The sequence below is a fragment of the Mugil cephalus genome, chromosome 16, assembly GCF_022458985.1.
Source record: "Mugil cephalus isolate CIBA_MC_2020 chromosome 16, CIBA_Mcephalus_1.1, whole genome shotgun sequence".
NCBI lineage: Eukaryota > Metazoa > Chordata > Actinopteri > Mugiliformes > Mugilidae > Mugil > Mugil cephalus.
Genome location: NC_061785.1, coordinates 23,338,175 through 23,360,665, shown reverse-complemented (window position 1 = coordinate 23,360,665; position 22,491 = coordinate 23,338,175). Strand labels below are relative to the sequence as shown.

Sequence of the window (22,491 nt, the reverse complement as noted above, 5' to 3'; positions counted from 1 at the left end):
GTGATTGGCTAGTGATGTTAGTGTGGTTAAGAGGGAATGCTGCAAACTCAATTGACTCAACTGATACAATATCCCATATCAACATTTTTCTTTCTTCCTGAAGGCTGATCTTTTTTGAACTGCGATCAGACGCCAAAAGCCAGAGATCCAGCACGGTGCTGGAATAGGCCTACTTTAAGCCCTGCACCTGTCTTCTAGGAGGAAACCGGGCTGTTATTGTCACGTAATCAGTATAACGGAAACATTTGTTTTTTGCTACTTCCAGCGATATGTTGTTTGCGTATGTGTGCATAGCAAAACTGTTAAGAGACTCACTATGAACAGAATTCTGACACATTTGATACTGCAGAAAGGTTTTATTCTTTGCGAAAATACATACCATTAGAAAACATCAGTGGCAAGGTTTAAAAGCACACATTTCACTCGCTCTCACCCACTGACCTGCAGTGGGACACATGGCGTGGGGTCTGGATTCTATTTTCTTGTGCAATAAAAAGCAGTGCTTTACACAAGTATTATTTACAGGCAGAAATACTGATGCTGGTCTGTGTAGGCAGTCAGTAGAGACAAAGAATCTGCTTATCCTTCAAGCCTTCTCATAAAAAACTGTGGCCTTGACATGCTGTTCACTTCTCTCATGATCAGGTTGTGCATAACAATATGATGTCTTTATGATTTATTGTCTACGGACAATGCCTGTACATGATTTTATTCAGTCTCTTGGGGTCTTGAGTATCTGTACAGAATTTTTAATAGTTATAGTGATTTCATTTACTCAAAATCCAAGGGAAAGAGACATACTTATGTTATTAAATTATTAGCTGGAGACTCAAACAAAAGTTCAAGACAATCCATTAAGTCATTTTGTGATATTTCAGTCTAGACCAAAAAGGTAAGTCAACCAGCCAGCATTGCTATAAAAGAATGGAGATCTGAATGCAAGCAGCTCATGTCCACAGTCAATACTTATGATTTCATGGCAATAATGTTGAGATATCTTTGTCTCCACCTCCTGGAGTACAGCTCTGCCCTAAGAGGAGCTCTACTTGAAAGGATATACAGAGCTAAAGCTACAACTTATATAAAGAACCAATAACACACATTAAAAACAACGTTCACTCATATTTACAAGAACACTGCAAAATGTAACTACTGTTACATACAGGAACTGACAGGATCAAAGTAGTGCAAACTCATAAAGATGAACCATAAAGAAGATAACATAGAATGCATTCATGAAGTTAGCAAGAGTGCAAGCTTGAATTAATTCTTCAATCCACATTTTAAAAGTATCATTGGCTCTGTCCACTGGGGATTCATCTGACCAGAAGGTAAAAATAAACATATGAATGAGTGATGCATAAGTGCTTTTCCACGATGGGAACATGACCCATACCTGGAGATATATGCCATAATATGAACCTTTTGAAAGGATGTAGGACTAAGCAGGAAAGAGCTTTACAGATAAAATCTGATCACCACATCAGCAACTTGGCCAATCATCTATGACCTGGATTAGTACCACCTCTTTAATTGTTCTGGAATCTAGCTGTTGTTTTCCAATGTAGAGAACAATGAAAGCAAAATCAGGATCCAGGACAGCAGATTCAATAAGTTTCCCTAGTTGAAAAGAGCTGTAAGTATGTGGTATGGCCACTGCTGCAGGAGACATTACTGACTGGGCACTTAAAAAGACTCTGATAGTGGTGAAGTTTCCTTGTTGAATCATTAGCACAAAAAGCTTCACTGAAATTATATAAAGCATTATATGTATTGGTGTACATGTGGAGGGAACTTCAGAGGTTAAGCTCTGCCGAACTACCAGCTTCATTTCCTTTTCAGATTGTGGATCTCTTTAGGAACTAAAACAGCTCATTTACAATGTTGAATGATTTGTCTCTTATCATTTCATGTTTTACCTACTTGCATGCTCTGCTAACCTTAAAAGTGAATCTTTGGCTCCATCTGTTATCATATTGACCAAACATACTGGCTTATTTCTCTGAAAGGTGTGCAACTGAAGAAAACTGAAGTACCAGAAGAAGACTCTCAAAAGCAAAAAGCAAGAGAAGAGGTCAAGGTTTGGGTAAAGATATCCACCAACTGACTGACGGATTGGATTTCCAGCTGAGCGTGGCTTGGCTTATCAGTCACAGTGGCATTTAAATTTTGTGCCGAGGTTTGAGCTGTGGACACCAGTCAGTATGTGGATATAGAAGGCAGTGGACTGTCTTAAACCTGCAGGAAATGAAGAGAATCAGAGTTAAAACTGCAAAACTACATTGTTTATCAATGACTGTAAAGGTTCTCAGTCATCTAGGTCACAGTAATCCAAAAGTTCTAAGGGAATAGTGGGAAGCTGAAGTTTAAATAGGAAGCTGTGGGTAAAAACCCATCAGAAACTGTGTATAACAGTGCGTGTAACACTGTATCAATGTCCAATGATAACACAATCAAAATGCACAAGTTTTCTTAAATATTACTACCAACTCACAGTGCACACCTGCACTTAACTGGCCTCCACAAAAACCTGACCTCAACCCAATTAAAATTAACTGGAACACGAACTATAAGCCGACCACACAGAGCCTATCATGGCTGAAATGGAGCAAATCCTTGCAGCTAAGTTTCAAAATCTGGTGGAAAGTATTTCTAGCAGGATGTTGTTGTTGCAATGTTCATGATTTTGAATGACATCAACTCTTACATATGACTGGAACACAGTGTATTGTGCATTATTGAACTGTGCACTGATAACAAGACAGATGGGAGTTTTAATGCAATTTCTTTGGAAGCAGCAAGAATTGAGGTTTTGCAAAGTGTTGTTGAGACTACACAGTTTGTGTTTCCCTCAGGCCATACAAGTCTACAGCACCTCCCTGTCAGGAAACAACTGAAACAACAATACAATGACTCTAGAAATCCTTATTTAAATTTTATATTGCAATGAAATACCAATTTACTGGAACTGAGTGTTTAATCCTTCCACATCTTTCTCCTGAAAGATTCAGCCTCTCTGGGATTGTTATATTGCATAAGAGCCGCATAAGAGCCTACAGAAATATACAACAGCGGTAGCTCGTCTGCCACTGTGTGACACCAATGTCATACAATGACACACTAGGTGAATTTCCAGCTTTTTAACCATCAAATATTGGTTTCTGAAGAAAAATTATTGTTTTTGTCAGTGGTGGCTTTGGAGAGGGCACAGATTAATGCCCTCAGTTTCCTCTGAAAAAAGATTGACAGAAAGGTTAAGTGTTAACCTGCCAATGTCATCAAAAGTGCTTTGTTTGGCTTCCATACTGGACTTTCTCTTAACTAGATGCGTACTAAGCACTATTTACAGTAGATAACACACTGACTATAGATAAATAACTCAGACAGTCCACTTCAAATTGTCCAAGGTCGTATTCACACCAGGCTTGTTTAGTCTGCTTGAAACAGACCTTTTCCTGTGGTGCGGACCTTTTGGGTAGGTGTGAATACAAGTCAGCGAACTCTGGTGTAGACCAAACAAGTGAATCGAGATCACTTCTGCAGCTGGGACTCGGTTCACTTGTTTGGTCCGCACCAGAGTCTGTAACGAACCCTGGTACGCTTCGTTTGTCTTGTGAATGCAATCTGAACCTTTTCAGTACAACAGTACCTTTTAATGTAATCAGTATCTTACGGAAAAACTGACCCTGCCTTTGAAACCACCAATACAACATACAAAAGCCCGACACGTGTAGGACGCCCTGCATTTAATTAACAGAAATGTCCTTTTTTACATTATGTAAATTCAGAATAATTCCAAATCTAACATAAAAAAAATTATTTGCCCCATTCAACCCACTCTTAAATGTTTAATGTTTAAATTACATTAAGTTCATTGAACTTCACGGCATATAATCCATTCGCTGCAGGTGCAGGAAAAATAAGTGACAGTTTTCGTCCGCAAAATGTGCAAACGATCGCTAACTGGTATACCAGGAACAAAAAAGTTACAAAAAATGTTGTGAACGGTCATCAGTCGTTTCATTCATTCATTTCTATTTTATACCAAGAATGAGCCATGGGTCAACGTGGGGCACAGAAGAGAGCACTGCCTCCTCGATAAACGGTCGGAGGAGAGCATGGGTGGGTCTGTTTACAATGTTGGTCCGCTTGTCAAAAAATGCAATGTGAATTAATTTTTTTTAAAGGTCCAGACCAAAGCAAGTGAACTATCTGACTTTCCTGGTGTGAATGCGCCCTAACATACTTCTTTAAGGGATTTATTTTTACCTCGTGGGGTCCTCTGTCATTGATAGGCTTCCAGCAATGCTGACTACATTTCTTCTGTTCTCAAAGCCTCCATAACTGAGAGTCACCTAATCAAAAACAATCATACAACATATGAATTAACATTTAATTAAGGTGACAAATGTTTTGTATCTGTGTACAGAACAGAAGTCGAGAAGTCGAAACTCACTCACCTGCTCCAGCACAGTGTCACTGGGTAGCTTCTGGAGATTCTCCAAGTGTGAGTGGAAGAGGTGTGTATGGGTTAAAGTGACCTCAAGCAGGGCCTCAATAATGTAGCCGATGGTGCAGTCATCTGGGAGACGAATCTTCTCGGCTGTGCTGATGAAATTTCCCAAACTAAAGCCACAAGACAGTGTTTTAGCCCAATGTGTTCACACCAATGCTAAGTTTTAAAGCTAGTTTTAAGAGCCATATTCTGCTCAAATGACATTTTGTATGTATGTGTCAGGGCACCCAACTGCAGCAGCTGCAGCTCAAAAGATAGAGCTGGTGGTCTACAGACCAGAGTTGCTCACAGAACTTTGTACTGGTGTGTGAATGTGTGTGTGTTTGTGGAAACAAATGTGTAGACGTGTCACTGTGACTGAACATGCTTTGTGTACCAATAGGAGGAAGGAGGAATAGAGGATACTGCATGCTGTTCTAAAATTTATGACCGGTACATTAGTTTGTATGTGTGTTTCCAAAGTTATTAATTTTGTACAGTGGCAGGCAGTGCATTTAACACCTGGTGTCATCAGCTCAAAATCTGATTGGTTAAAGCAGTCTTAAACAGTCTGATCAATACTTGATCAATACTGCAGGGCCTGCAGGACTGATTCTGAAGGCCTCCAGACAGATTTCTTTGACCCTATCAACAAATCATAGCTGAAATTTGATTGAATAAGAACTTTTATTTGAAAATACACATTTGGAAGCAGCACAACCAGGAGAAAAGCTATGAAAGGAAGCAAACAGACCTTTAGCAATTATTTAATAGGTATTCATGGAAAATATAATTAAGTCTGTTCTTCAGGCCAGCAGAGAAGGCCTTGCAGGCAATAATTAAAATTAAAGAGGGTACATAGTAATACTGAAACTTAATCACAATGATTCATTTTAATTGGAATTTGAAAAAGCAGCCACAATCTCCTGTCTCCTTAGAGGGATATCAGGCAGGTACTTCTGGACTGGTTGGCTGCTGTCATACAGTGGTGGAAAAACGTTTTCGGACACCCCATGCATTTGTGAAATACTGCATTGTCTCCAAGTGCAATTTCTTTTAGTACAGCCATAAATAAAATACTAATCAAATCCTAAAATAGCCAATTGGGTGATTTTGGTACCAGTGAAAGCTGTGCTTTTTGTTAACATGCCCGATTCTCAAAAACATACAGATTCCCAGCCAGGACGGGTACAGCTGCCACCAGACCACCAGGAAGTACAGATGTCCTTCATGAGTTGGATACACTCTGCAAAAATTCAGACGAACCAACAACTTGGAAGTCAAACCATGAGCGTCTTAAGCAAGAACATGTAGAGACATCATAGGAGTTCCACCTGCACTACACATGGTTGACTTTGAGATCATGGCTTAAGGTCCTACAAGTCCCTGATCGATGAGAGACAGCGGTAAATGGTCTTGCTTTTATATAGCGCTTTTCTACCTATAGGTACTCAAAGCGCTTTTACAGTACATTCTGGGGAACGAACTGCTAACCCTTCAGTTCGTGGACAACCCGCTCTACCTACTGCGCCACAGCCACCCCAGTGTCATTGGGCCCAAGCACACAAGGACTGTAATTGGAAGAAGATTCTGTGGTCAGATGAGTCCAGTTTCCAGCTTTATCTTCCTCCTGCTAATGTGAGGGTACGGCCAGACAAAGCATTATACCCAGCATGTACAGTACCTACTGTCAGAAATGTTGGAGGCAACATCATGGTTTGGGGATGCATGAGTGCTGCTGGTGTTGGTCATCTCACTGTCTGTGATGGCACACTGAACTCTGCCAAATATTGTGCTATTTTCGAAATACACATGCTCCCTTCTGCACGTGCCCTGTTCCATTGAGGTCAACACTGGATATTTCAGCAAAATAATGGGCCTCGCCACACATCCAGGGCCAGTAGAACTTGGCTCCAGGAGCACAGTATCCAGATCTTAGAGTGGCCGGCTCAATCCACGGACATGAGTCCCATTGAAAGTCTGTGGTGGCTTATCAAGAACAGAGCCTGACTTCATTCCAATTCACTGTTTACATGACTTTCTATGGGTTTGGGAAAAGGAATATTCTTCCCCTGTGAAACCGAATGAAATTTCATTCAGTTTATTCCATGAACCGAAGGGTTAGCGGTACGATCATCTGAGTGTGCCATATGCCGAAGTGTCCTTGAGCAAGACACTGAACCCCATGTGCTCCCAGTGCAACTGGCGCTGGTGTGTGAATGTGTGTGTGCTTGTGTGAGTGAATGGGTGGATGTGTCTCTGACTGTAAAAGTGCTTTGAGTACCTTTGAGTAGGTAGAAAAGCGCTATATAAGAGCAAGACCATTTACCATTTACCATTTACCATTTTCATTCGCTTTGGGCTTCTGAACCGATTGTAATCGGAATAAATGGCTCCATGTAAACCCAGCTTATTATTTGTTGACTTTAATACCGAAAAGAACTGACATATTGAAACTATCAAGGATTTAGTTTTGTTAGTTTTTCTTTTACAATAAACAAAATAAATATAATTTGTATTTGTTTGTCTGTCTTATGCAGCCACACCTTTTGAAACACAAAAAAAATTTTCCACAAATATTTCATGATAATATTCAAGATTGTGTAAAATTTTAAGGGTGTCCGAAAACCTTTTTCCACCACTATACAGTCAACCTACAGCTATTCCATCTGCCAGTGCACTGTGCAGTATGCCCAGGCTACACAACCAACATAGTTGGAGAGGTTCAATTCCTGAAAGGTGACATGGTTAAGGTGGATGAATGAGTCAAATACAATACTTGCACATAGGCAATTAAGATTTGTGATGTGTGAAACCTCAAAAAAATATTACTGACTTTAGGCTTAGTTTATTTTCTGTGTTATTATTATTATGTTATTTTCAAATTTCAGTCATTCACTAAGCTACAAACCAACTTAGTCAGGTGTAAGCATCATAACTACTTAAATCCGTCCTACCTTGCCCAGGGGCTCATTTTCAGGGCCAGACCTCGGCTGATACAGAAACCTGCTCCACCTGTGGCAAACCAGAACTTGACTGACACCTGAAATGAGAAACAAAGATCATATAATTTGGTTGTTGATAGTATGCAGGTCTCAAGAAAACACCTTATATCATGTGACATGTTACATTTATATTCAAGTTAGTGGTTCCCAACTTTATCAGACTTATCTCTACACCCCTGGTTCATAAGGAGAAATAATTCAAGCTGACGAACCGATCCATCACTCTTGACCCTCTCTGCAGCCTCTATAGGGTGATCTAGGCTGGGCCGACCAAGGTAGACGTCCTGGCTGTGGTGGTAGGAAGAGAGTAGCCGTAGCAGGCTTGGCAGGATCACATAGTTGTCATCATCTACATGGCAGAACCACCTACAACACAGAGAAAGAAGTACATTTGTCAACTGTGCTTTCATCTCCTAGAAATGTCACCAACAACTGTTGGATTGTAACTATTTGCCATCCCTACTGTTTTAGACGGTTCACATTTCACCCACTTTTTCTGAGACTCGATGAATTTATCATACTCCACAGACATCTTGCAGCACAGAGCCTGTCGAGTGTGGGCTGCTGAGCAGTTGGTGTTGATGATGTTAGCTCCTGGGAAAGGAAAAAGAGAAGACGTCACAGTTCAATTACTGGTCTGCTGGTAGCAGATAATTCACATCCTTTACATAAGCACTAAAGATATACATTTTATCCATCTTATTCCTTAAAAGAAAAACTGGATTCTGGATGTCAAGAAGTACAGTACGCGCACAGGAATGGTGGAGTGGGCCAGCAACAGAATATTTTCCGAGGTCTATTGAGGATCATGAGTGAACTGGATGAGGACGTATGAGTAAATGAAGCAGACAAGGGTCAACTAACACATAACTAACATCATTGTAGCCCTGCTGTTAATATGATAAAAGGTAGGTCTACTGAATACAGATATACACGCACTGACTACTTTATTAGGTACACCTGTTCAATTGCGTGTCAACACAAATAGCTAATCAGTCAATCACGGACTTAGAGAATCATGGACTAGTCTAAGTATTTCAGAAACTGCTGATCTACTGGGATTTTCACACACAACCATCTCTACGGTTTACAGAGAATGGTCTGATGATGATCCAGAGAGCAGCAGGTGTGTGGATGAAAATTCCTTGTTTATGTGAGAGGTCAGAGGAGAATGGGCAGACTAGTTTGAGATGATAGAAAGGCAACAGTAACTCAAATAAATACTTGTTACAACCAAGGAATGTAGAATACCATCTCTGAACGCACAACATGTCAAACCTTGAAGAAGATGGGCTACAGCAGCAGAAGACCACACCAGGTGCCAATCCTGTCAGCTAACAACAGGAAACTGAGACTACAGTTAACACAGGCTCACCAAAATTGGAAAAACGTTGCCTGGTCTGACAAGTCTCGATTTCTGCTGCGACAATCGGATGGCAGGGTCAGAATTTGGCGTAAACAACATGAAAGCATGGATCCATCCTGCCTTGTCATGTCAATATGGACAAAAATCTCTGATGAATGTTTCCAAGACCTTGATGAAAGTATGCCATGAAGAATTAAGGCAGTTCTGAAGGCAAAAAGGGGTCCAACCTTTTACTAGCAAGGTGTACCTAAGTGTTTGTATTTTGTATTTTAAAGAGCTCAAATATTTTTGATAGAATGTTACAACTGCAGTTGTTTTTTTACAGTTTTAAACAGAAAAAACACAATTGGGAAAATAATTAGTTCTCTTAGTTGGCATTCTGTGAAACTTTAATAGATATAGATTACTTTATTCATGCCCGAAGGGAAATTAGGTATCACCTTTACAGTGCATGAAGTTTTGAGACTGCAAATATGTCAAAGACACCAACATTTTCACTTATTTTCTGCGATAACAGTTTTTATTGAAAGAAAAAAGGCAGCATAGGGTACTGCATGTGAAAATGATTGCAATTCATACGCCATCCAATTTGAACATGAAATCTTCAACTTAAAGTTGAAGAGAGTCCGAACTTAATATCCATATTAATAACATCTGAACGGTGCTGTGCTCGCATATTTGGGCAGTCACAAAGATACTCAAAATGAGCTGCTGGCAGCATGCCTATGCACTTGAATTCCTCACAGACCACAACTAGCATGTTTGACATCACGAAGAACAGACATACGCAATATAATGTGTATTTCATCTCCCAAATGTAACAACAAACTTCACAATATTTTGATGGTTTTCTGACCATCCTTCCCTGGACAGTGGACAAATGATGTTGATATCGGTCAGGAATGCTTAGTGCAGACAGTAACTCCCTTTGGTGTGGATTTTGGGATTTCTAACTTTGTAGACTTTTGACAACAATTACTTCCTCACTGCTGAATGCCTATGCCAACTAGTCAAGTTAGAGCTACATTTAAGTCTGACTCATGATATTATGATGTCGCAGAGAACCTTTTTAATGTAACATGACAATCATAACATGATTATATTCTATTAGACATGTGTGTGCAATTTTGTCATCATTATATCCTCATCCCCTCTGTAAAGGGCGATAAACCCTCCAATTGACCTGGACACTCTTCTGCACGACAGTCAAAATGAAATGACCGCATCGTCGTCGTCTTCATTTTTTTTTTTTTGCAACATTGCAATGTTTCATTTGATTTCATGCATCATTTTATGGACAAGAAAGGGAAAACACTTTTTGAGAGAGTGGAAGCAGTCTAGCTCCTTACCTGTCCTCACCCGTAGATCCTTGTCCTCACCATCAGTGAATATGTAAGTCTGAAACAGAACAAGAAACGTTTTATTTTTACATTAAAGAGAAACTGGTGGAGTCTACCTTTTAAAGTGTAACTGTTTATAGTGATGTGTTGGACATGAATGCCTCAGTTCACTGTCTTCATTATAAACTGTGGATCTCTAGCTCACCATTGGGTCTTAATTAAGTGAACTAGTCTGCCACCTTAGTTACTAGTATGTTTTTATTTACACATCCATTCTTGGCATGATTCCTACATCCCTTGTTTAAAACAACGGTGGCATCGATTGAGTCCAGTTTGACTGTGCAAATGCTGTAACTGAGGTTTTCTTTGTAATGCAACCCTTTGATTATGTCATGTTTTAATCCTCTGAAACTGTGGTGCTGACACACGTTGCCAGGTTTCCCTTGTAATAGAGACCTTAGATCTCAAAGGAACAGACCTTGTTAAATAAAGGCTGAGTTAAAAAAAAAATACAACCCCACGTGTATTCACTCACGCACACACTCTGTTTAGGCTGTAAAATAAGATAATTTACATTATAGACTATGGTTATAGGTTAAAGCTCTATAGTATGCAGTACTACATGTACGTTGTGTATGTTTTTAATTCAGTCTGAATGCTAAGCTACAAAACACTCCACTTCCTGCAGCAGTGACAACTGCTTTAGACACTGGACATTTTCCCCCCACAGACTTCATAGTTGCCATATTAAAACGCCCATGCTCTCTGACTTGAAGAACAAAACGTCAGACCTAACAGCTTTGGAGTTGTAGATAGTGGGGCGTAGTGAGCAGAAGGTAGAAGGCAAAGCCCTAATGACTTGACCTTGCTCTTCTAGTATTTAACCATAGACCCCACAGGCTATTGAAGCTGTGTTGACACACTTACATTAAACACAAATTGGTCTGAGCAGGTTTTAATTTTACTGGCAGTTTTAAACACAGGGGGCGAACTTTACTGACCTGAGAGCAGTAAAATAAGATACCCTGTAATGCCTCCCAGCACATGGCAGTGAGTGGTTAGTTAACACAGAACAGACCTCACTTCTGTAGCTCCTCTCACAACAGACCTGAACTCAGAGCCAGTATGAGCCAAGATGCTGGTACAGCCAGCACACACTGAACTGGAATGCCTTCATTCTCTGGGACTGTGACATGTCTGAAGTGGAGTTGAGTGGCTGTGCAGTTTAACAACTCCTTCTCTCCACAATGAGGCTCTATGTCAAGGAGGGACCACAGTGCTTTCTGTGTTGGTTCATTTAAACAAGGGTACTCCGGGTTATTTCCCTCCTATCTGACTTGGTGTGTATTTTTTTTTTTTTTTTATAAACGTGGTTATGAAAACAGTCCACCTCTCTTTAATCTGAGCCAAAGAATGTTCTCATAGAAATCACTTGAAACATCAGCTGATTTTCAGTCTTGACAGTAAATAAAGAAAACTCAGAAAAACAAATGCAACTCAGATATTACACGTTTGTGTTTGTTTATTCAAGAAAATTAATACATTTGTGAGTTGCAAAAGTAAGTGAATCCTTGCTTTCAGTATGTGGTGTGACCCCCTTGTGCAGCAACAACAACTGAACAGTACGAAACCACTTCAGTCCTGAGATATCGGTGGGTTGTACTGTATATATTTATTATTATTTGAAATATGTATTATATTATTATTATTAAGTTGTTGACAAACAGAAATACAAACTGATTTTTTATTTTTTTATTTTTATTTTTTATTGCAACAACAAGTAGCAGGTGAAGCAGCAGCAGCACAGATGCCGCAAGGAAGTCGAGTGGAATCGTCTAGGAAGATAATTTAAGAAAAGACTTTAGTCATCCCTGTGTGGAAATTAGGATGTTACAGTGGCACAGAACAACAGAGCAAAAATATATTAAAAAATAAGAATTAAAAAAAAAAAAATACAGGAAACAAAAAAATATTTACCAATGATGATGATGTTCATCTTTAAAACACTGGTGCTGTGGGGCCGACTGTAGGGTTGTTGAAAGTTCTCCCTATTGCTGCGAACAACTCTGCGATGATGCCACGTTCCTCCGATTGTTTCTTCAACTGCTATTTAAAAGATGACACAATGTCTTTAAAAATGGCCTGTCCATGTCCTTCAGCTTGTCCTGGTTAATGTTAAAACCTTGTCTCTCGACTTCACCCCAGAGTTTGTTGAACAGCCTATGGTGCATGGTGTCTAGGTTATCTGCAGCGCAGGTCCTCTTGGACTTTTTAAGGGCCCAGAACACCAGGTTCTCTGCAATGCTGCTTACAAATATTTCTTCCAAAGTTGTGTCTAGAGGCACAAAGATGTCCACAGGGGTGACCTCTGTAACGTCGACCGTCTGTGTTGGTGCATGAGGTGACGCTTTGCGAAGTGGCTTGTTGAAGAAGCTCTTAATCCTGCTTGTCTGAGATACTGGAGCAGGTTTCTCTTCCAAAGTGTCTGAGACATCACTTTTGATAGACTCTTCTCGGTCTTCTTCAGTGTGTCTTGTGTCTTGGTCCAGGCTGAGTTCCAGCTGCAGTGGTTGATGTTTGCTTCTTCTTCAGTTTTCAGTTTCTTCTTCACAGTGCACTCTTGTAGCATTTTAATGGTACAAGCAACCATCTCATCCAGTGTTAGGATAGCAGTGGTGTACCGTCTATATGGACTCACAAGGTAAATGTTAAGGTGCATGGAGTTGACACACATTGCTCCTATTTCTCTGAACATGATGCTCCTTAAAGAGTTCGAAGTTTCCCGGCAGACCTCGTCTGGAACGTCCAGAGCTTGAGACAAACTCTTGGCCATATAGGGTTTGTTGCTGACAAGCTTCCCATCAACATGATGGTCCCACCACTGTGCTGATTTTCAGAAATTTGAATTAGAAACACTATATAAAATACTAAAAATACTAGTCAACATAATCGTAAAATATGGCATCCTTTCATTTCAGCCCTAGGGTCAGCTTACTTACTTCAAAACTATTTTTTTTTCCATTTCCTGATAATTCTACGTTATATACCCTACCTTATGAAGTGTTGCTACAGTGTTTAAAGCTCTATCCATCTTTGTTTTTAATATTCTAAGAAGAGAAGTGCACTGAAAAGAAAAGCAGCACTGTCCCTTTAAGGACGATGATACTCTTGAGTTGCTGATGTTGTGCATGACTGTGGATGTATGCCACCAAAGTGTGGGGATGTTGCAATATTAACATGCACTACCTTTGCGATCTACTAGTCGAACACGATGTACACGACGTATTGGGCACCCCTGCTCCAGAGAGTCACAGGGGGCAGAAGCCTGTTTAAGTGTCATTGGGCTAAAGAGGTACACTGTGGACAGGTCGCCAGTCTGTCATGGGGAAAATACAAAAAGACAGGGGTGAAAATCTTCACAAAAAGGCAACCAGACATTCTACAAACCAGTAATAATAGCTGGATATGAACTTCCATTTTTTTTTCCATTTATGAACTTCCCCGATAGTTAACGACCACCTTAACATCCCACTCGGAGTCAATATAGTAGTAGTCAAAAATGGCTACATTACAGTAGCACTATAACACTAATTACAGCAGGTGTGATCTATTCATGTGCTGCCTGGAAGCTGTAAATAGATCATACTGACAACAAAAGTAGTGTTGTCAGCGCTTATTCTTCCATTGGTCATTACATTTGATGGATCTAAACTGGCAGTTTGGGAGTGGTCACAGTCATTTGTATAAAATCTAAACAGAAAGAAATGCTGGTGATGAATGAATGCTGATAAATGAATGAATGCTGATAAATTTCCATGTTCTTGCTGAGTCATAGATGTCTATCTGCCATATGTAATGATACAAACAAGAGCCACTTAGCTTATGTTAGTGTAAATACATCTGTAAAACCACTACCTGTCATGTTTACACTTTGGATTTATTGCAGAAATATTTTTTTTTTTAATTACTAAGCTGAAGAAGTGAAGGTGTTTTTGTTTTTTGTACCTGTGGACAAAAATTTTCTTCCCTATCAGCCTTGACTGATACACATGATCTCATTTCAAAACACAACGATTCTTAAGCTTTTTTACTCATGAGTGGCATCACAAACAAATGCTCTCATTTCTTCCCGGATTTTTTCAAGCGCCCCTAAAGGCAGCACTGCCACTGACTCCTCTCTCAACCTTGTAAAGCATCTTTACTACACGCGATTCTGTCAATGGAGGAAGACTGCCTGCAATTGAGTATGTGGAAACAGTGAAGGAGAGAAGCAGAGACAAGTCAGCGGTAAAGAGAGTTAAATGGATGGCTAACAAGCTAACAAGCCTATTGTTCAAATGTATGCTCAACATTATAAGAAAATCTCAATGTTTGATACTCTACATGAATGACCATTTGAATGTTTTTTCATTTTGTTAAAGATCAACAGTGCAATAAATAATCTGTGCTTTAAATTTTCACATTTTCACATTCACATTTTTTACAGAATTGTGCAGCCCTAGTTTCCTCACATGAACTGCTTGTTTCCATATTTTTCCATATTTCTATTGGCTTATGTTCAGGACTTTGATTTGGCCATTCTATGGCATTTTTTTTGTTCTTTTTTAACCGTTCTTTTGTAGATCTACTTGTGTGCTTAGAGTTGCAGTCTTGCAGCATGACCCAGTTTCTCAACAGATTCAGCTAACAGACAGATATTGTAGCATTTTCGTTACAATTTATTGGTCCATCAAAGATGGCCACTACAACTGCCTGGAATACTGTGTTGTATTGTCTCCAAATGTAATGTCTCTCATTAAAATCAACGAATTCTACGTTAGTCTAATCTGTCCACGAAACATTTTTACAATGGACTGCTAACTTGTCCTCATGATGTTTAGCAAACTGCAGACCAGCAGAGACATTCTTTTTTGGGGGGGAGCAGCAAGGATAAAGCTATTCTTGCCACTCTGCCATGTACACCATGGTTGCTCAGTGTTCTCCTGATGGTGGATTCACAAACATTATCAAGTGTGATGTGAGAGAGGTCTTTAGTGGCTTAGAAGTTGAAGGGGAAGTCCCTCGTGACCTTGTTGGCCTCTTGGGCTATTATGAATCTTGCTGTAAGAGTGATAATTGCTGGTTGACCACTCCTGTGGAGGGTAACAGTTGTCATAAATCTCTTCTATTTGGTCACAATCTTGGTCTGTTTGTTGATTTGTGGATTCCAAACTTTTTGTACCTTTTCCAGTCTGATGATCAACAACAACTCCTTTTCTGAGCTCATGAGAAAGCTCAGAGTATGTCCACGTCATTATACTCTACTACAGACAGGTGTAATGAAGATCGGATTGTGACAAATCCCTGATTGTTTCCCCATATACAGGGCACAACACCTGAGTCTCATTACACTGATTAGAAACACTTCTGAACAGATGGACTCTAATTTTAAACTCTAAAATTGACTTGTAATCTTACTTTTGCGCCTCACCAATATGTAGGATTTTTCCTGAATAAACAAATACCAAAACATAAAATATTTCAATTTCATTTGTTTGATAAGATTCTTTTTTATCTACTGACAAGACTTGTGTTAAAGTTCAATTAAGTCTTTAGTCATTTGTTACGTAGAAAGGTTGAAAGTTCTGAGGAGATGCAAATACTTTTTTTTTTTAGGTTTTTAAGAGATCTAACAGCATTTGGAAAATCTGACCTTAATTGTTCAAACAATTTCAAACAATTGCACAATATGTCTGACAAGCCAGGTCCAGCTACCCATCTGTGATCTGGTGGGAATGTCACAGATCCTAAGATTGCACTGTCAAAGATGACCAGTTTGGGTAAAAAAATAATTCCATGTTGACTGAAAACGACCAGTGCAAAATTAGCTGTCAAGCATAAACGTGTTCCACCATACTGGCAGGGAATTGGAGATGTGCTGTTAAGTTCATATATGATGGGTGTGTATTGGACAAAGTCTCCCTGTTTCAGTGAGTGTGTTTACATGCAGAGCTTAATCGAGCTATGCTCAAAATCTGAGTTTCTTACTGCAGTCCTTGTCCCAGGTTACATGCAGAGGAGAAAATCGAATAACGGGAACATGCCCTCCTCCACACTAGGTGGCGATATGTCTTTTCAGCTGGCTAATACCAGGTTAATACGCCTCGCTTTCCGGTTGACCCATTACGTCATATAATAAACAAGAGTCGTTCATGTGGTAGATCGGCATTTCAAACTATATTACATTTTTTAATCTCGTACGTAATGTTTGCGCTACTTCTGGTGCAAATAAGATGTGCGCTATCCCTTAGATGGTTCTTCTACCAGCTCTGTTTACCTTCTTCTTCGTCTGCAACCGGCTTTCTTGGATTCCTATTAGTTGTCCAATTAAGCATATATACGGCAGAGAAAACCGAATTCCAATCACATTATCTGGGTGTCTTAATCGCATAAAGAAAACTCAGATTTTAGTCAGAGTAACGTGTTTACATGCACTTAAGTTCTCCAGTTACAGTCCGATTAAGGCAATAATTCATTTTTTTCACGTACATGTAAACGGACTGAGTGTTGCCATGGAACTCCTACAGCACACACACTTGGACTTGAAGTATCAGTTCTGATCGAGGAATGTGTACCAGCTGAAACCGTGGGGGAAAATGAACAATTACCTCAACAAACAGCATGATTCTGACACAAACCAGATGTGCTGTGGTTTTACAAACAGTCATTAAGGACAAACTCTTACTGCATAAGAGAAGAATCTCAGTGGTAAGACAACACCCCAAAACTCAGGGTGTATTTGCGGATGAGCAAATCCATTACCACTAACACCACTGTATCAACAAAAATCCAAATAAAAGCTGGTGGCTGTGTCTCTCTGTCACCACGATAGGCTGCATGAAAAACTGGACAGTGCTGGTCACAATATCTGTTACAGCGAAAAGTTATAGTTATTATTATATAGTTATAAATATGGGAGGGGCATAGCAGCAAAACTTGAAACGCAATCAAAATTCAGAGACAGAACACGACCAACTTGCAAATTCATCTAATGAGACATCGTGAGGTGTTAGCGCAGCTCAACTATACAGCTGTGTGTCCATAGAACTGTGCAACTGTAACATAAATGTATTATCTAGACTCAGGACTACCCATATAGTTCAATTATAGTGCATGCACACAAAAATGAATGGAAGTCTTCTTACCTGTTCCTTAGCTTGGGACACCCAGGTCTGAATCAGCAACTCCAGTCTGGACTTGTGGTACTTTCTGGTAGTCTTCACTGCAATAAAAATGTCCTTTGGCTTCAGTTTGTCACGGAACCCTGAAAATCCACCAACCTTTCCTCCTTCAATGGCTCTCCTGGAGTCTGCCCCTTTATTGGGACTGTGGTCATCATTATTGTTAAGTTCAGTCTTGGTAGCTCTTCCTTGCCCTGCTGAGCTCCTATTAAGTCTTCTGGCCAAGTCCACATCCTCACTATGGATGGAACTGGCGTGATCCCCAGCAAGGTGTGACTGGCTTGCATGAGCTGGCTTGACTTGGGGTCGGGGCTGAGGCAGGTCCCCTTGTCTTGCCCGGGACTGGAGGGCTGGGATGAAGAGAAGCAGAAGACCGCAGAATGCAATGGACATCAGGAAGCAGAACTTGCTGACACCCACTGAGACTATGTGCATCCTGACTGGTCGATGGTACGGGTTCATCAGCCTCCAGGGCTGCAATCGCTTCCAGCACCACCTTGTCCCATCATCTCACCATCAGCTGGAATCCTGCACAGAAGAAGGACGTTTCTACAGTGTATGTTGACACTCTTAAACTTTATGCAACACTTCAAAAAGCACATCTAGTGGTCCTCTGATGAGTGGTGAGAGCAGGACTCACATTACCCAGGGTTCATTAATAACTACAGAGACATGGAGGGACTATTACGCTACGCTGCTGATAAATGTACAGAAACTACAGTCCTCAAACTACTTTGCGAAAATAACCTCAGAATAACCCTTCTTTGGAAGAAAACATTTAAACTACAATGGACAAATCTCTGAGGCAACTGAGGGCAGCGAAAGCAAGCAGTGAATGTGGCACAACTTTAAAATTATATGGCTCAGCTGCTAGTGGTTGCCCTTTGTTCACCAACTCTTTTCTGTGCCTGCTACTGTTGCAGCTTGAAATAAAGCCATGATAGTAAAATGGAAATATGACAGGGAAGTAGTAGCTAAGAATGAGTTAAAAATCACTAAACAGGTGTGAAAACTATAGAAAGCTCCCTGGGTTTATCCCTAAAAGCCTTGCAAGTGTAAGATCAGAGTGACCCTGTTCATGGTTCTAACATGTGTCTAGGTCATGCACACAGAAGTAGACAGCTCTAGGTATGTCTGTTCAATCCTTGCATTACAATGCAGCTGTGCAGGTGTCTACATCACTTGTTGCATGGTAGAATATTACCCAAATAGCTGCCATCTCAAAATAGTGGGTTGTGTGTATTGCATGGCTACGCAATACAAAAGATGGACTGCTAGGAGGTGCCCTCTCCTCTGAGTTGTTATATATTCACTTTTAGAGACCTGTTCAAAACATCCATTTGCAGAAAGATGTCACTGCCCCCCTTTCTGCAGCAGTAAAAAAAAAAAAAAAGGAGAAATCTCTGATGACAAAAAGTCACATAAAGGCCCCGGTCTCTATAAATCTACAACACTACTGCTCATCTCCTCTCTCTCTCTCTCTCGCACACACACATATCTGCAGCAGTCAGGCTCTACTCCCGCTGATGTGCAGCGTGATGTACATGTCTGAGTTTAGCTAGTCAGCAGTTTACCGCCAACTTCACAGAGTCACATCTGAGAGGCAGGCTGCACACAGACTGCAACACATACATTGCCTGCAGTCTGTGTTTATGGCGGCATAGGCATGTATATCAACAACAAATTGCCAAAACAAAATGGCTGACTGTCGCCTTTGAATCAGTGTCCTCTTTAAGCGTTGAAAGTGTCAAGTCAAGCATCTGATAATCAGCATCTATTTCCATGACCAATTGCAGAAAATCACTGCCTTGAATGCACCATCATACAGTTGTGTTCCAAGTAATAGCATTCTGGAAACCTGCATTCTGGAACACTTCTGGACCCTGTGAACAGGTATTCCAGCCCAGGACCACTGGACTACATTCCACAGTTCCACTGCATTTCTTGGTTTTGCCTCAGAAACAGTATTTTTGATGTCACTTCACAAGTTTTCTATTGGATTAAGGTCCGGGGATTTGGCTGACCACTCTGTATCATTTATCTTGTTGGTCTGGAGCCAAGATGCTGGAGCCTGTTTGTTGAAACATGTCAAGGGCATTTCCTATTTCCTACAATGCAACACAGCCTCTTTAAGTATTCTGATCTCTTCAAACTGATTCATGATTCCTGGTATGGCATAAATAGGCCTGACACCATAGTACAAGAAAAACCTCTATGCCATGATGCTTACCATGCTTCACAGTGTACTGTAGCTTTAATTCCATCTTTGGGAACGGCCTGACCAACTTTCTGCGATCCAAAAAGAACAATATTGCCTTCATCACGTAAACTTTGTGGGGGCTTCTTGCTGATGGCTTCACATGGGTGTCTTCTAATTGTTACAATACTCACAGGTAACATTAGACATTCTTCTCTGATCATTGGCTCAGACTTTGCCATTTTGGTTAATCTTTGGTTGAATGGTAGTTTTCCGCCGTCTTCCACATCGTTCTGGTTTTAGTTGTCATTTTAAAGTATATAAGATCATTTTAGCTCAGCACCCTATAACTTTCTACACTTTTTTATATGTCTGCCCCCCATCAAAGTCCACTGTTCTTCTGAGCAATGTCAGGAACTACCCATTTTATTCAGATTTTTCAGAGAGAAATTCACTACAACCAGCATGTACAACATTTGCCATCTTCACTGTTCACAAGAAAGACCCACCGTTTGTTTCACAGAATGAATGACCTCGCTTATGGAGCTCCACACTCTTATTATTTTCAACGTGCCCCTTTCAATTAATGATTAGTTTACACATAATCAGCAGCATGCACGCTTTGACAGTTGGGTCTGCTGGATTTCGATTATACCTACTAGTAAATTATTTGCCATGTACATGTTATAGACTGCTGTTATTTTGAACACAGCTGTAAATATAAGGTAACTGTGCTACAGTCTCTCTGCAGGCTTGAGTCATTGCTTCCAACTGCAAACACTGACAGAAAAGAAAGGTTTTCAAATTAAGCATACTGTGGACATGCTTTGCATTTTGTTGAACCAGATTTCAAAAATATCTGCCCTATATGACCCTTAAAGGACTGTGATTTGGGATCTTGGAGGGTTCCGTTCCAGCACTGTTTAAAGGGCACATGGAACTTTCCCCCTCTGTGGCCGCATGGATAAACGTGCAGCCTTTGTGTTTCAGAGTTGGTAACACTGCAGTTCACATAAATCCACAGTCCACAACTTTAATTATGACACCAATGATATTAACACTCAAGTGAACAGCTTATGTTCATTTCGGCATACGAGTTTTTTACCAAACAGGTCTCATTCACAACAGGTTGCTTAACGTTACAGATGTGCAGGAACCTGTGAGCGGAAGATGAGGTGTTACAAAAGTGTAATTTTAATTCAGGATAAACGAATTACACGTATGACGATTTGAAGAGTTACAGGCTCTACAGGCTTTATCCCACTGGGCTATGACACGCGTAAGCTGCTGTGTAACAAGCGCTATCAACCTGAAGAGATTTCCGAGAGTGAGTTTGGTATGGTGGAACAGCGTCGCCGAAAATGGCAATGGCGCGTAGGTGCAAGAACTTACCATGACATATCACAGGACACATTTGCCTTCTGGTTTCCACGACCACACGTTTCAACTACTCGGGAAAAAGCGAGTAAGATTTCACTGAAATTCAACTGGAAAATCGGCTGTGTTGTAGAATAAAAGGCACCGGGTCTAACGTCAATGTGCGACTCGTCGTCTTCGTTGTTTTGTTGTTGTTCCGAAGTGACTTTAAAAACACAGATTTCCTGGAACCTCTCCTGCTCACTCAGATTACTTCAAAGCCATTTGTGTTAACAAGAAGCATGATATCGAAACAAAGTCACTTCCATTCGAAGCGCCTACTTCTGTCTAACGTTACCCAAATGTTCCAAAAACTCATTTCGGAAAGCCATGTGAAGTTACTCGGAATAGTTCAATGTGAAATCCGGTCAGAACTTTCAAAATAAAAGAAAGGTTGAACGAAAATGTTGTCGGTATGGTAGGTTATCATCTGGCATCCAAAAAGCTTTAGATAAAACAATTATCTGACTGCCACGTGATAACATTAGGCTCATTTTCTTTCTTTTACAGTAAACGGTGATTTAATGACTAAAGTCGTGAGTTTGACACAGATCTCGGCCGTCCTCGTAGTGTCAACATCAGAGTCGTATATTACAGAGTCTGTGCAACACAAATCATGGGCGCCATGTTTGATATGTCGGAGGGAACGTTCTATAGTGTAACCTTATGGTTCGGGTGTGCTATGTCGAAATAAATCGCTCATTTTCACCATTAACGGGCTTATAAATGTTAAAGCAGTGTTTGGTGTTTTTGAGATCAAGGTACACATTAAAGATGGGGTGACTTTATTTTTCTTATATACAATCTTAACAAACGTCAAAGACAGACCTTGACATTTACCTCACATAATAGGGAGAAATCTGTTCTTCCTTTTCACCTTCAGCTCCCACAGCTTTCTCCCGTGTTTTCCTGATCCTGTGCTGCAGCTGTAGGCTGAGCACTGTGGCATATTTTAACCTTTAATCCAATTTTATTCAGTGTCATTACCACTTCTCTATGTCAATATTGGTTCGATGTAGCAAACATGGCGCCCAAGAAACACGCGATCAGCTCAGAACCGATCATAGACACAGAACCCAGAACCGATCAGCATAAAGGGATAGAACGGAGTCTCTCTAATCAAAGGCTCTGGTCAATATTGCGGCTCAGCGCCCTCTGCTGTCTATGGCAGCGCATTACTTCCATAGCAATCTGCAGCATTCCCTCTAGCTCCTTATCTAAACCCAACCATCTCAAGCAAGCAAGCAACTGAGAAGGCAGCAAGCAGGACCCTAAGCACAACAATAGAACAATGCAAAAAGAAATTTATATTTTGTTTTATATGTATCTTTTAGTATTCTAGGTATATGAGTGGATGGCAAAAGAACACTTTGCTTGTTCAGGGAAACATGTTCCTACCCTGTGCACATAACAATATTAATTGTCAGGGATGCATGATAAGTATAATTAGAT

General features: G+C 40.4%; 1 protein-coding gene across 1 annotated transcript; it reads right to left on the bottom strand.

Moving 5' to 3' along the window:
• Nucleotides 1-336: 336 nt before the first annotated feature.
• Nucleotides 337-21,398, bottom strand: rfng (RFNG O-fucosylpeptide 3-beta-N-acetylglucosaminyltransferase). The gene is made up of 9 exons (XM_047609782.1): nucleotides 21,016-21,398; nucleotides 17,391-17,954; nucleotides 10,216-10,264; nucleotides 7,992-8,094; nucleotides 7,713-7,866; nucleotides 7,453-7,538; nucleotides 4,461-4,626; nucleotides 4,270-4,355; nucleotides 337-2,238 (listed from the first exon to the last, which is right to left on the bottom strand). The coding sequence occupies exons 2-9, from the start codon at nucleotides 17,886-17,888 to the stop codon at nucleotides 2,163-2,165; spliced, it is 1,218 nt and encodes a 405-aa protein (XP_047465738.1). The 5' UTR covers nucleotides 17,889-17,954; nucleotides 21,016-21,398; the 3' UTR covers nucleotides 337-2,162.
• Nucleotides 21,399-22,491: the final 1,093 nt, after the last annotated feature.

Excerpts from the sequence above, each read along its gene's own strand:
- rfng (XM_047609782.1), bottom strand. The coding sequence starts at position 17,888 with ATGAACCCGTACCATCGACCAGTCAGGATGCACATAGTCTCAGTGGGT. Across the intron at positions 8,095-10,215 it reads GGATCTACGGGTGAGGACAG|GAGCTAACATCATCAACACC; the intron begins GTAAGGAGCTAG and ends TTCCTTTCCCAG. Across the intron at positions 4,627-7,452 it reads AAAATGAGCCCCTGGGCAAG|TTTGGGAAATTTCATCAGCA; the intron begins GTAGGACGGATT and ends TTGTGGCTTTAG.